The sequence below is a fragment of the Microtus oregoni genome, unplaced genomic scaffold (assembly GCF_018167655.1).
Source record: "Microtus oregoni isolate MIOR12 unplaced genomic scaffold, Mior012 000001F_ref0000356, whole genome shotgun sequence".
Classification (NCBI taxonomy): Eukaryota; Metazoa; Chordata; class Mammalia; order Rodentia; family Cricetidae; genus Microtus; species Microtus oregoni.
The window spans coordinates 77,956,236-77,972,133 of NW_024543060.1; the positions used below are offsets into that span (position 1 = coordinate 77,956,236).

Consider the following 15,898-nt stretch of genomic DNA (forward strand, 5'->3'; position numbering starts at 1 on the left):
TTTTTAAAAATATCACTTTTCATAAAATACTTAGAATGAAGTTTTACAAGCAATTTGTCAGCTGAATTTTGGGGATAGCTACAAGGGATTGGCAATACCCACGAAGGGTACTTAGCTGAATCAGGAGGGATTCTAGCATACTAACTTTTCCAGAAGACTGAATGCCTTTGATCATGGCCAGACAAACCATGACCCAGGCAGCCAGCAGGCAGACAGTCATCTTCCAGTTCAAGCCTCCACTTTCAGAGATGGAACTGGTGATATCCAACGCTTCCCTGTACCAGTAATAGGTGGTGGCGGAACTTTTTTCACATTCTGGCTCGATATCTGTGTGGAAAAAAAAAAAAGAGATAAGATGCAATAATTCTGACTATATATGAGGAGCAATGAGTAATATTGGATTTTGCTGAGCAAGTCCATTAGCCAATTCTTATCCATTTCCTAGAAAATAATTAACCTAAAAACAGCGGTCAAGCTCACAATGAAATACAAAAATTTGTAGACTCTGAAAAATCCGGGAACAGGTATTCTTGATAGTTATTAAGAATTCCAAAGGAATACATGAACTTCTTAAGGAAATAATTGAAACAAGTAATTAACATTCCCCTTCCCAGACCCATAATTATATGATACAGGAGCACAGCAATGTCAGATGTGATAGCTGCTAGCCAGAGATTTTGCTGAAAAGCAGAATGAAGGGATATGTATGTGCTGTTAAAGTAAAATTCAGGTAGGATTTTTGGAATTTTTGCCTGAAAACTAAGGTTAACTATAATGCCAACAAAATAATATTTGCATACATTGCAAGTCCAAATGGTAACATTTGTATATACTGGATTAAATAAAAAATATTTCACATGTTTTATTTTACTTTCTTAAATGGGACTAGTAGAACATTTTTAACTTCATGAATGAGTTGCCTTCTATAGAAAATGGTTCTTTATATTCTAAGATTTAAAAAAAAAATGATGACGACAAGTGGCCATTCCAAAAGCCGAAGGGAGTCTATTATGATGCTCACTACAGACGTTTTGTTTGCTTGTTTTGGTTTTGGATTTTTATTGTTGCCACCCACTGCAGTTTCTAAAAAGCAGAAAAGAAATCTGTGCCTTTGCCAGTTTTGAAACCATTCAAGAGGAGAAGACAACAAAACATGCGTCTTACAAGTATGAGATGCATTTTTCACCAGGGGGCATTGGTCCCAAGGAAGAGGTTGTTGAAAAGACTGAGAAAAGTAAAACAATGTCCAGCCAATGATGACGTTGTAGTAAAGAGCCACAAAGTAGCATACCTGCAAAAAAGTAAAAGAATGTCCTTTTATCGCTCATCCTCTGACGCTCCCTTTAAAACAGCAGGGTGGAATTCATAATATTTAATATTTTTTTAAGTTGTAATAATATTTAGGTCTTGATCTTATAATATTTTTATCTGAAAGCATTATCTTTACTTTAAAATAGTTTCTGAGTTGAACATTTAAAATCCATTTCGAGATTGAGGTACTATCAGTTATCATAGATGATTTTGTAAAGTGCACTCTGTACCAGCAGCTTATAACAAGTGAATAAAGAACTATACAGAGACAAAGACTTGGAGTTTACAGAGAAGAGGATTGCATGATTCTAAACCAGCACAGGTAAGAACAATGTCAGAGGAAGAGACTTACTACACAGCTCGCGAATCCAATCCCGCCCAGTTTAGGGCTTATGTAATTCCAAACCCCGATGCTGCCCCTCCGAATTCTTTGACCCACAGAAAGTTCCAGGAAAAAGAGGGGAATTCCTATTACCAGAAGTAGTATTAAATATGGCAGAAGATATGCACCTAGAGGAACAAAAACAAACAGAACATGCCTTATTTTCAAGTTATAGTAGAGTATACATTGATGCTAAACTTTTTATGAAAGACGATTTTATGAAAAGTTTTTTCTATAATACAAATAGAGGTTTTTGAGAAAATATAACTGATTGTCTTTGAACATCCAAAAGGTTGAATCTTGTATTTAATTCCTCTAAGAAGTCTCGCAGGCCAGCTAGATGCTACCTTTCTGCACAAGTCTGATGACGTGAATTTGATTTCCTGAACCATAGTGGAAGGAGAAAACTATCCTGAAACCTCCTCTGACCTCTGCACGCATGTTCCTCTGAACACACATATGCAACACATTCTCCAATTCAGCCGATTTTTCTTACAAGATATGCAATGTTGCTCTCTATTTACATTGTTAGGCAAGAAATCAATAGTAGGAAAATTAACCTGAATATTACTTTTATCAAAGAAAGAGGTAGAGAGGTAGGTCTTGTTAATAACTAATAGTCAAACTTTTAATAGCTGTCAACAAGGCTGAAGTCATACTGAAAGGAACAAAACCAAACTTTAATCTGAGTCTGTCTTTATCCTTAGCGGGATGTCCAGGAAGTTATAGAAAGTGAAATGTCTCAAAGTAAGTATTTCCGCCAATCTTAGAAAATGAAACGAATAGTGAGAAACTAACAAAAAAGCAAGCAGCAAAAAACAAACAAACAAACAAACAATTTTTATTTAAAAAAAGGACATCTACAGGTGCTAAGCTTTGATACCATAAATAATTCCCATGGGATATTATCAACTTGCTAGAGAATTATTGTTTGATGAGCAGTATGGAGTGCGTAGCTTACTTGATGTGAAATTGAATTCTTAGTTCTTAGTCAGGTTCGTTCAAAAGTTTGCTTTCCAAACCTCTTACTATGCTCCTGGTGGAATTCTCTAACCACCTAAAATATACTTTAATCACCATAAGGCCTTGGCATTTTATCTTAGTAACTGAGGAAAAATTGCAAATGACTAGTTCCATTCATTTGACATGGTTTGTGTGTGTGTGTGTGTATTATAATTACTGCAAAATAAAACCATAATTGTTTTCAGCCAAACAAACTATCACAGACCAGAAATAATATCAAACCACCCCTTGTAATAGTTGGAGATAAAAATGTGTACCTTTCAGAATATGTAGGTTAGGGATTGTGTATGTGTCGGGACATAAGCATGTAGAAACCAGAGGTCAATTTCAGGCATTTTGTCTATCAAAATAAACTTTGTCTTTTAAGACAACGTCTCTCATTCAGACTGGCACTCACTGAATTGGTTTAACTGGTTGACTAGCAAGCCCCATAAATTTGCATGACTACCTGTCATGAGCATTCGGGTTATAGATGCGTGCTACCATGCTTGGTCTTCCAAACTCAGGGACTTAGGCTTGCAAACCATGTAATGTTCCTACTGAGTCATCTCAGTCCAGAGTATGTACTTTTATCCATATTTGCTTTATCATACTTTATATGCATATATTATACAATTACAAAAATATTGGTGATATACATATCAATACATAAATATTCCCCTCATATATGTGTGTATGTATGAATGTGCTTGCTTGTTTGTTTGGTTTTTTGAAACAGGGTTCCTTTATAGCTTTGAAGCCTTTCATGGACCTCGCTTTGCAGACCAGTCTGGACACGAACTCACAGAGATCTGTCTCTCTTTGCCTTCCAAGAACTGGGATTAAAGGCATGCACCACCACCGCCCGGCTGCTGTTGTGTTTGCTTTTGATGCAGTACTTCTGTGTGTAACAGTTCTGGCTATCCAGGAAGGCACCTTGTCAACCAGAATAGCCTCAGACTCACAGAGATTCTCCTGAGTGCTGGGATTGAAGGCATGTACCACCATCCCCAGCTTTTTCACAAGAGTTTTATGACAGTTTTATTCTTTTTAAACTGTTGAAAATTATGTGTCCACTATACAGAGTAAAAGTGCTAATAATGGTGAAACTATTTTTGTTTGAAATGAAATAAGAGTATTCTTTTTTTCAAAGAACTTGTTGAAGCCAGACAGCATTCCTCAGTATTATATTACAGACCTGTATTAGATGGTGTAAAACCTCCAAGGACAAAGAATGAATGGCATTATGGTAATTATCTGGTTCAACTCCTTCATGAGTCCTAAAAGTGCTAGTCCACATTAAAGACCATAATCATTCTAAATTACATGTTAGTTCTTCTTTTGTTAAAGAACGAAACAATTTAGAATTCAGAGGTAGTAAGTCACCGAGAGAACATTCATGTTCAGTCAGTGCTGTCGGCTTTAGATTCTCATTGAAAGCAAAAGTCCGGCATGCAGAGAACAAAACCCATGTTAGAAAAGTTCCCCTCAGTACTTCGGCAATGTTTACAGTATTCAGGGAAGACGTTCAAGAATGCATTTCCTTGAGCAATCCCTTAGTATTTGTAGGACACAGTTGTGTTTCTCTGGAAACTTAATAACACGGTGCTGGGCTTGCTTCCCATAAAGGAGTCTCCCTAGCTTTGTAACGGAACTCACAATTTCTGAAAATATGATACTGTAACAGTAGTAGGAGCTATCCGAAATAACGAACAGTAATTCACCAGTGTAGCAATTCATCATTAAAGCAAGCAAACGTGACTTACCACCACCATTCTTCTGACAGAGGTATGGGAATCGCCACACATTCCCCAGACCTACAGAAAATCCAACTTGAGCCAGAATGTATTGCAGCTTACTGTTCCAAGCAGGCCTTTCATCATCTGCTTCAGATCCATCTTCGACATCGGTGTCTTTCTCTTCTTGAACATCAACGATTAGTTCACTCTTCTTAAAAGCCTCTTCGGGTGAGTCTTCGTTGGACAGAAGGTCCTTGACAGACTCAATAACCTCATCATCTAAATCTCTCTTAACCACTTTGCTATTCTTAGGCATTGGAAAGTATTATTTAAAAGACACCTTTGAGGCAAATGTCTTTTTCCCAATGTTATTCAAAACGAAGTAAATCGAAGAATATCATATAGAGTCTTGATTCAAGGTGAGGAATTTTTAGGGATCCTGGAACTGATCCCGATACTCTGTAGATAGCTGTGAAATGAAAAGTTGAAATGTGATATTTAATAGTGAAAAATATCAACAATATTTCAACATCCTTTCTTGCTCCTCTTTTTGGTAGAGTCCCTACCCAATATTACAAAGCATGATTGATCTTGGTCAACCAGAGCTCAACAATTTCATATATGATTTAGAATTTGTATAAGTTTTATTCCTACTTCTTTTAGTTTAATTCTTCCTTGAAAAAATACACTTTAATCTAGACTTTAATGAACAGTATGTATACCTTCATTATTTGCTATGTTTTTTTAGCAATTGTAGAAAGTTGGTTGAGAGAAAGATGTAGATTGAAATTTAAAATAATGTATCAAAATTGGGAAATAAAATAAAAGGAATAGGTATAAATACAAGCATTAAAATGCCATTGTTACTTCATGAAAGATGTCGGACACTAATGTGAGCTATTTTCTTTTTTTTTTTTGCTTTTTTATTTTTTTTTATTTTTTTTATTTTTTTTTAAATTTATTTATTTATTAAGGATTTCTGCCTCGTCCCCACAACCGCTTCCCATTTCCCTCCCCCTCCACCGATCAAGTCCCCCTCCCTCATCTGCTCAAAGAGCAATCAGGGTTCCCTGACCTGTGGGAAGCCCAAGGACTGCCCACCTCTATCCAGGTCTCATAAGGTGAGCATCCAAACTGCCTAGGCTCCCACAAAGCCAGTACGTGCAGTAGGATCAAAAACCCACTGCAATTGTTCTTGAATTCTCAGTATTCCTCATTGTCCGCTATGTTCAGCTAGTCCGGATTTATCCCATGCTTTTTCAGACCTAGGCCAGCTGGCCTTGGTGAGATCCCGATAGAACATCCCCATTGTCTTAGTGTGTGGGTGCACCCCTCGTGGTCCTGAGTTCCTTGCTCGTGCTCCGTCTCCTTCTGCTCCTGATTTGGACCTTGAGATTTCTGTCCGGTGCTCCCATGTGGGTCTCTGTCTCTGTCTCCTTTCATCGCCTGATGAAGGTTAATATTCATGAGGATGCCTATGTGTTTGTCTTGTGAGCTATTTTCATAATCAAAAAGATACTGTCCTCTTCGTCTCTGCATGTTCTCATATAAGCTTTCTTCTTTTATGATAGTGGAATCGTATAAGAACTAATATGTCCATGTGAAAAGATATATCACTGCCAAATATTTAAATCTAGTTTACAAAGACGGGCCTCCTGAGCTTGAATCTCCTCTCCAAATCTTAGGGATGTTACTATCCTGGCCAAGTTATTCAACTCATTTGTAAACTGAAAATGATAGTAAGCTTGCCCAATAAAAGTTCTTGCAGAAGTACCACCACAACGAAAAGGTGCAGCAAGTGCCCACTTTTACTGCTGTGGCTACATTCACTCCTTTGAGTGCAATAGTCTATAATTAATTTGTTGAATGTCCAGAAGGAATGCTCCATGCTTCAGCAGGATTTTTTTCATAAATACTACATTCTTTTTCTGCACATCGGGTCAATTTCACAACCTTCTAACTTCAAACAAAGCAAGGGTTTTAACTGTGCATGATTCATTGGTTTACTAATGTAGCTAGACTTTCAAGGACAGTTCTTGCACCAGTTATTACATGCTGTATTGATGTACGAAAGACCCCTTTTGGCTCCAATATGATGGGCTGAAAGTCTCTGCCTCAACTAGACAGGAGCAAACTAGCATTCAGGTCGCTGTATTTTTTTTTTCTTCTAGAAGTACTCTTTCTAAAATACTGGCTCCCACTGTCTATATTGTAAATACAGATTCCCAACTCCAGACTACAGAAGGTAAGCCCAAGCAAATGTACTAGCTAGCCTATGAGTTATATTTGAAAATGACTCACTGGTCAGAGACAGTTTCACAACTAAATCCACGCCAATTTGAATAAAATAGATAACTAGACCTATGGAACCAAACGGAGGACCTGCAAATAAACCCACACAACCACGGTTACATTAATTTTTATGAAGGAGGAAGAAAAATCAGCCTATTCAACAAATAGTGCTGCAAACTTGTATGTCCACCTTCAGAAAAATAAATTTAGATATATATCTCTCATGTTGCATTAAATCTCTATTAATGATAATAGGCCTTAATTTAAAATCTGAAACTACTAGAAGAAAAGACAAGATGTACTTCAAGGTAAAGGCAAGAACTTTCTGAATATAATCTCAATAGCACAGGAAACAACATTAAATTAAGAAACTAAGTTACATAAAAATTTAAAAGTATGCACATGAAAGAAAAGTGTCACCATAGCAAATGGGCAGTCTATAGAATGGAAGAAAAATTTTCACCACTTTACTGAAAATAAGAGTCTAGCATCTAGAATATGTAAATAATTGCAAAAAGTAAAGAAAAACTTCTGCCAAAATAAATAGGCCAAAGAACTAATCAGGAAGTTTTCAAAAGAAGAAACACATGAGGTCAATAAAAATTTTTAAATATGCATAAAAAATGGAAATCCTATTTATTCATGGAATGAGTGTAAGCTGATAAGTGTGAAGTTTTCTCAATAAAATTCAGAATAATACTATAAGACCCAGATATCCCAGCCCTTGATATGCACCCAAATGACTGTATCAGGCCACAAAGATACGTGTACAACCATGTTTATTACAGCTCTATTCACAACAACCATGAAATGGAATCAGCTGAGATGTCCATCAGCTGATGAGTTGATAATAACTATGTAGTGCATATTCACAATGGAATTGTCCCCAGCCATAAAGAAAATGAAATTATGCAATTCTCAGGAAAATGGAAATGTCTTGGAATGAAATTATGTTGAGTGAACCGTGCTAGGCTTAGACAAATGCTACGTGTTCTGTGTCATGTAGATCTTACTTTCTGATATTACATAAGTATATTTATATGAAAGTGAATGCGGTTGAGGAACTGAGCCAAGAAAAGTGTCCATGTAAGAGAAGAGGGGGTTTTAAGGGAGTTGGGGAGATCATAATAGGACCTGTTATTTGAAAGTGGAATGGATTATATTGAAAAGAGAGGGATACAGGAGGCCCAGAGTGAGGTGGAAGACAGGATCAGGCAAGGACAATCAACCAATACAACAAATGTGTGGAAATGTCATAATGAGTTCTGTTTGTTTGTTTTGAATGGGGTGCTGTGAAAAAAATCTCACTATATTGGTCTAGCTGTCCTGGAACTCACTGTGTAGACCATGCTAACCTTAAACCCACAGAGCTCTTCCCACCTCTGCTCTCCAGAGTGCTGGTATTAAAGGCATGCAAAACCATACCCAGGTGCAATCTAAACCTTAAAAATAGAAAAACGAAGAGATAAATCCCATTTTTTTGAAGGAGGGGGCAGCAAAGGGTGTATGACAATGGAAGAAAAAACTATCATCATCATTTTTTTAATATAATCTTCCTTCCCTGTGGTTTGCATCATAAGGAAACAAACATCAAAAAATAGCTGAAAACTCCTTAAGTTCCATCAAATGTGTCAATGACAGAACATAACTATTTCGTTAGTGGTGGATCCTGCTTTCTGATTTTCAGAACTACTTTCATTCTTTTCTCTTTCTATCTCATTGTCAAGCACCCCTTGTGTCCATGAGTTTTTGTGCCAGTTTCTTTCTTTCTTTCTTTCTTTCTTTCTTTCCTTCCTTCCTTCCTTCCTTCTTTCCTTCCTTCCTTCCTTTCTTTCTTTTCTTCTTTTCTTCCGTCCTTCTTTCTTTCTTCTGGTCTTTTGTTTTTCAGTTTACTTTTTTGCCAACATCACTTTCCACAATTGCAAAGAAAAAACCTCTAAATAACATAGCCCATTTATAGCACATTTAAATATCAAATTATTTTGTCTTTCTGGTAATAAGAATACCGACTTATGAAACATGCTGAGAACTTTATTGTTTAATTTTTCTCATTACTACATTTTTTCCATGATTTAATTATCTTCACACAAAATTTTATCCCCAAAATTCCTTACATTTTATCCCCAAACTATTAAAACCAATACATATGTCCGACAAAACTACTTTATATTTTCTTCTTCTTACAGAATGCTTTACCTAGTTTGGTTCTTTGTCTTCCAACACATGTGTTGAAATTTGTCAAGATCTATCAAAAAAACAAAAATAAAAACCGGTGAGACAGCCCAGATAATGAATGCAGTTGGCATTATGCCTGATCAGTGGATTAGTTGAGTTTTTTATGAAAGGACCCATGTGGTACAAGAAAAGAAACATCTCTTGCAAGTGGTCCTCTCATCTCCACATATATGCTGTGGTATGTACACAGAGAGAGAGACAGACAGACAGACAGACAGAAGACAGGCAGACAGACAGACAGACAGACAGAGATAGAGTCACAGATCTCAGATAGGTAACAGAGACAGAGAATGAGAAATAATTTAAAAATTAAAATTTTGAAACAAAAATAATTAATTAAAACCAAGTTTAATGGTATTTTAAACAATATTACATTAATATACAAATTTATTTGGTAACAATGGCATCTAAAAGTATGGCTTTTTCAGTTTGCAAACTTGGTGTGTCACAACATGTACATGAATACTCATCAATTTTACTAAACACTGTTTCATAATATACTTTGTTAAATTCACCTCTAGTTACCTTATATTATTATACTGTTATAATAATATATAATATAATTATATTATCATAATTCTTTTTTAATTTAGGAATTAATTTTACTCTATATGGAATAAAACTGATTTTTAATTCATACTTTTTCCCTTTCTAATGATATTAACTAGATTTTGTCATTTTATAAGATAACCTAGAATAAATATTTATGTGATCAATGAATGAATGGAGATAATTTAACCTGTGCTTCTTTAGTTAGCTAATTCTAATATCCCTCCCTCAACTAATGTTACTAGCTAAGATACAATGTTGAATTAAGATGCTAAGAGCAGACATCTTTTCATGTCCTAACATGACTAGGGAAATATTCTCTGTTTCAATTAAGTAAAATTTAAGCAATTTAACTTTTGTGAACATATTTTTTATCACTTTAAGGATGTTTCATTTTGTTACTAAGGAAGTGGGTTTTATAATATTTATTTGAAAACTTGAATAATAGACAATTTTGACCTATAAATTTCTGTTTATTAAAATAATTACATAACTTCTTTTTTTTTTTTTTTTTTTGGTTTTTCGAGACAGGGTTTCTCTGTGGCTTTGGAGCCTGTCCTGGAACTAGCTCTGTAGACCAGGCTGGTCTCGAACTCACAAAGATCCGCCTGCCTCTGCCTCCCAAGTGCTGGGATTAAAGGCGTGTGCCACCATTGCCTGGCTATTAAATAACTTCTTAACATGCTAATATAGAATACTAAAACTGTTTCTTAAATGATTTAATTTATATAAAATTATATGTGTTTTATATTTAATGTACCTTTAGAAGAAGCCTTTGATAATTATTTTTAAGACTTGGCTAGTACATTTTAATTTTTAATATATTTTTAACTGAAATAGAATCAAAACAATGTCATTTCTTCCTTTCTTTTCTCCAACTCTCCCATACCTGATGTCTCTCAAGCTGATAGCTTCTTTCCCTTGGATTATTACTGCTCTGTGTGTGTGTGTGTGTGTGTGTGTGTGTGTGTGTGTATGTGTCTGCACAATCCTGTGCAAACTTTCTGAGTTCATTGTTGTTGTTGTGTATACAATTTCAATGTTGGCTTCTCTGTATTTGATTACTGTTAAGGTTACTAATCCCTGGGAGAGGCTGAATCTCTTCCTGGAAGTCATTGGTTGTCTGTAGTTCCTTGTCTAGAGATGAGAACCCATGAAGTCTAGCAATTTCTTTGAAAACATGCCTATTGATATTGCCTTTGTTCCAACTTATTTGTTGGAATAGCTAATTTTATGAAAGACTATTGCATACCAGACATCCCAGTATTCTAGTTCTTAAAATATTTCTGCCTCCTTTCCTCTGTTATCCTCTAAGCCATAAATACAGAAACTTATGATGGAGATGTATCACTTGGGACTGAGTACCCCAGGATCCCTTGATCTCTTCCCTGTGTCCAGACACAAGAAACCTTCTATTGAATGGTTTGTCAGGATAGTCCAAGTAACTCTCCAAACAAAATAGAGTAGACATATATGTTATCATTTGTTGCCTCATGGAGTTGAAGGTGGGCCCATATTGCTGAAGACACCACACACTTAGGACTTAGAATTCAGGTGACTTTAGCTGGATCTGACCCATAAAAAACCTTTTTCCTTGTGGTCTAGCATCCACAGTTCCAGAAAAGCTATGCATGCTGCCTGGGGTAAAGTGTTTAACAGTCCTACTCAGTTCCAATACTGGCACTCAGGAGTTGAGGCCACTAACTGCTGTGTAGTTAGACTTAAGGCCACTCAACAGGACAGTAATCATTCCTGGTACTTTGCTAGAACAGAATAATTTCTTACTACACTCTAAGCCTTATCCTTAAAAACACAGATATGTGTGGCTACCACACCTCATCAAAGTGTCTCATTATACTAAATTGTGCTTATCACACCACACACACACACACAATAAATATTTGTACAGATCTTTTAAGAGTGTGAGTGTAATGTTTATATCATATTTTGTTTTTTTTAATTTTAATGCTGTTATAACTGGAGTTTTGTGATTTTTTCTTTATTTCCTGAAAGAAAATGAATGAGGTTAATATTCTTTCTCCATTAAGTATTTGGCGGTGTTAACCAATAAAACCATATGAAACCACGAGTTACTTTTCAGGATACATATTTAATTTATAAATTCAATTCATCTCATTTATATACAGATACTTAAGTTACTTCATTGTTGCCTTTATTTAGAAATCCCTCGTTTGTAAGGGTTTTGGCCATTTTGCTAATTCTACTGGCATAAAGTGATTACTGATATTCCAACAGCTTTCTTTTAAAAAAACTCTTCTTTTATTTCATTTTTAAAAATGATTTTGATGCCAGCTCTTCTCTAGGTTTTTCTCTTTCTTCTTCTCTCTCATGTTCTTTTCCTTTCCCAGGTCACACTAGTAGCTTTGTTGGAGAATTGCCTCTATACTTTGGTCATTTTTGCTCCATATTTCAGACGTTTTACAGCAATTATTTTCTCACAGTAGAACGCATGTCAGAAATCATACATATGTGCTTACATGAGTGAATAATTAAATATATATTAGGATATTCAAATTTTACCAATGAAATAATAGCATTAATAATGACAAGTGCTATCCCTGCCTGACACAATTAGGATAGAGATCAGAATATCACCAAGAGGCTATTGGGAGGGACTTTTTAATGAAGTGGAGGTGGAAGACACTGGCATTTTGGTATAAAGTGCTAAAAGAGAATGATGGGACAGGAGGTGGTAAATTAGATGGGAAATGGAGAACAGAGTATAGGAGAAGGCCTGGAGAGGAGAACATAGCATCCTTCCAAAAAGACATATGGAAACCAATTACTATAAGAAGTTCACACACGTAAATAAAATAATTAAAATGGATTACCCTACAAAAGAGCAACAATGAACTCTTAGATACCAGAATCCAACACCAGGAATGGGTGTAACAAGAATTCCAATTGTTCTTAATAATAACAATCCCAAGTCAGATGTTCGTGGGTGCAACCTGAAATATTACAGAAGCAGAGCAGCCAGCCACTAGAGTTTTTTCCTTTCCAAATGACCAGACCGAATGGGCGATCCTGTGCCTAGGAATCCTTAGACTGAGCAGCATCATTATGAATCTTCAGACTGAATCCTCAGCTCCTGTCTTCTTCCTCCTTATATTCCTCTCTCAGCCCAGCCATATCCCTTCCTGTCTCTACCTCTGTAGTACTGGGATTAAAGGTTAAAAGCCACCACTGCTTAGATCTGTTTTTCTTTTAGACGGATGCCATCTCCTGTAGCCTAACATGGTCTCAACCTCACCGAGATCTGTCTGCCTCTATCTCCCGAGTGCTGGGATGAAAGGTGTGTACCACCACTGCCTGGTCTCTGTCGTTGACAAGTGTGGCTAACTTCACACTCTGATCTTCAGGCAACCTTTATTTGTTAAGGTGCAAACAAAATATCACTATAAATGAGCTACTTTTTATGGAGTTGTTAAACAATGGGGTCCCTTAAAAAACCACTCAAAACATTGCAAGCTATTACTGTTGCTGTTGATTTATATCTCCTGTACTTGAAATTAGACTGTACTGTAAAAGACACCAAATACTGGAATCAAAGAACATAGAAAAATTAACCTGCTATACACCTGGAAGAATTATCCCTACTAGTTAACTTTCATAGAGCTAGGAGTACCATTCAAACTACCAAAGGAGACAGTAATCACTAATCACAGCCTGTGATTTCTGTGAGCTGTGAATTCTGTGAGCTACAATAATGAAAAGCCTGCCAAGAAATGCCTACTGGTACAATAGGGGCAGAGAAATGGCAGGCAACACTATTTTCTGATTAGATTTAAGTTCCATTTGTCAAGAAGAAATCCTTATCCTCCAGCCAAAAATTTATGGATAGATAAATATATGGTACCTTCTGTCCCAAATCTACCAGACATTTAGAAATGTTTGCCATAAGAATTACCTAGATGAACCACAGGACAACAACACTTTATAGAATAATCATAAACTCCATCAAAAAATTCAAAGAAGACACAAACAGAAGTTCAATAAAATTAAGGAAAAGGAGTTTAGCAGGAATAAATACTAGAGTGATGCCCAAGAAAACACAAACATAAGGATAATGGATGAGAAAGAAAATCCAGGATTTGAGAACAGAATTCAGTAAGGAAATAGAAACATTGAGAAAAACTCGTAATGAAATGAAAATGGAGTTGAAAACCCTATAACTCAACTAAAAAATGCAAACGAAAGCCTTATAAATAGGAAAAGTCAAGACTGCCAGGATTCAATAATAAAGTAGAAGGTTAAGAATAAATAAGTAAGAAGAATTAAAATGCAAGAAAACACAGGAAAATAACATACAGGAAATGTGAGTCACCATGTAAAAAACCAACTTTTTGAATTGTTGGTGTGGATGAAGGAGAAGAATTTCAAGTCAATAATATAGACCAATCTTCAACAAGATCATGGAAGAAAACATCTCTAACCTAAGGAAAGACACACTTATACAGAGACCAGAAGCAAACAGATCACTAAATAGACAAGACTAGAAAGAAAATACCCAGGTATATATAGTTAAAACACTAGCTACACATGGAAAAAACTTATTGAAAGCTATAAAAACAATTAAGTTCAAGCCACATGTAAAAGAAAACCCATGATAACAATAGCTGATTTCTCCATGAAAGCTTTGAAAACTAGAAAAATCTGCAGGAATGCTTTTCAAATTCTAAAGGACTCTGGCAGTCTGCCTAAACTAATATACCCAGCAAAACTACATATCATAATTGAGGAAAAAAAGAAAAATGTTCCACTATTCAAAAAACCTAAAAAAATAACTTACTTCCAACAACCCAAACATCATGAAAATACAGGAAGAAATATTATGAATTAACAAGAAGAACGAGTCTGTGGAAAGAAATATAAAACCATAATTATTAAAACACAAAGTGCTACTGAGTATGCAAACAACACAAAAAGTAAAATATAAATAATAAATACTGAAAGGGGATAACATAAAAATAAATTCATGAAACCATGGAATGAATATTCTATCCAGAAAAAAATACATGAATAAAATATGAATAGAGAATTTTTAATAAAATACAAAGGTAATGTCAATAGGAAAAAAAAGTGATTTTAATAAGCCATTCAAAAAACAACTTAGGTCGGGCGATGGTGGTGCACGCCTTTAATCCTAGCACTCGGGAGGCAGAGGCAGGTGGATCTCTGTGAGTTCGAGACCATCCTGGTCTACAGAGCTAGTTCCAGGACAGGCTCCAAAGCCACAGAGAAACCCTGTCTCGAAAAACCAAAAAAAAAAAAAAAAAAAAAAAAAAAAAAAAAAAAAAAAAAAAACAAAAAACTTAGCATCTTTAGTCCAACTCGGGATAAACTAAGTTTAAAACATTATACAATAGTTAACTCAGAATGGTTTATAGACTTAAATATAAAACACATAGCCAGGAAAAGTCTTGGAGACATAGAGCTAAGAAAAGAGATCTCTCAGATGTGAGATCAAAACCAAGATCCAGCAAAACAAAAGTTAATAAGCAATGCTTCAAAGTATACTTTCCCACTATTAATAGATCTATAAAGAAGATGAAAACAAACAATAAAAAATAAACTGCTGCAAACTGATGAGAGATCAAAGGATTGTGTGGTATCCATGGCAAAAGACACATCTACAGTAGGAAACCTGAACCTATGGCTCAGTGAATATTGTACAGGAGGAAGCTGAATACCAGGAAATCTGCTATTAGATTGTGTTTCCTAGAAATGACTGGGAAGCTACATCCACAATATTTCAACAACATGGCTTTCTAAACAAGACCTAAACCATGAAATGCTAATGTAGAGTCCAGGGAGTCTCTCTCACCTTTTATCAAAGAACCACAAGCAATTAATGACTGTTAGAAGAGAAAAAAATAGCCTATAAAAGGAATATGACCCCTCATTGGTTATCTAATATGAAATAATGGGTTCTGAAATGATATACAGACAAGCCACAATAAGTGAACTCAGGGGGTTATATTTATATATTTGTGCATTTGTATGCACACACGCACACACGTGCATATACATGTATATAATAGGAATCTAAAAGAGGCCATCAGTTTACGTGGTGAAGGGGGAACATGGGAGAGGTTGAAAGTAGTGTTCTGGGTGCACATTCTGCTCTTTTAGCCAATAGCCTTTAAGATGCCAGCCCACTTGGGCATGGTCTCTTATACTGTAAAAGCAGCAGTAAATGGCACCCAGCTCTCCTTCTTTCAGGTCCTGCTTCTGGCTTTTAGACTCTGTTCCTGTTAATGCAGAGGACTGTTGTCTAGGACAGTGATCTGTAAGTTTTCCCCTTAAGTAAATAACCCTTTTATTTTTCACAATTCTGTACTGGTGTGGGATTGTTTGGTGACTT

The 15,898-nt window shown here is 35.7% G+C and overlaps 1 protein-coding gene across 1 annotated transcript in view; it reads right to left on the minus strand.

Annotated features, from left to right (window-relative positions):
- Positions 1 to 15,898, minus strand: part of Slc6a15 (solute carrier family 6 member 15) — a 48,646-nt gene that overhangs the window by 25,883 nt on the left and 6,865 nt on the right. The window contains exons 2-5 of the mRNA XM_041676709.1: positions 4,462 to 4,903; positions 1,664 to 1,821; positions 1,165 to 1,291; positions 146 to 327 (exon numbers count right to left, since the gene is read on the minus strand). Coding sequence (XP_041532643.1) covers positions 146 to 327; positions 1,165 to 1,291; positions 1,664 to 1,821; positions 4,462 to 4,750 — 756 coding nt within the window. The 5' untranslated portion in view covers positions 4,751 to 4,903. The remainder of the gene's footprint in view (positions 1 to 145; positions 328 to 1,164; positions 1,292 to 1,663; positions 1,822 to 4,461; positions 4,904 to 15,898) is intronic.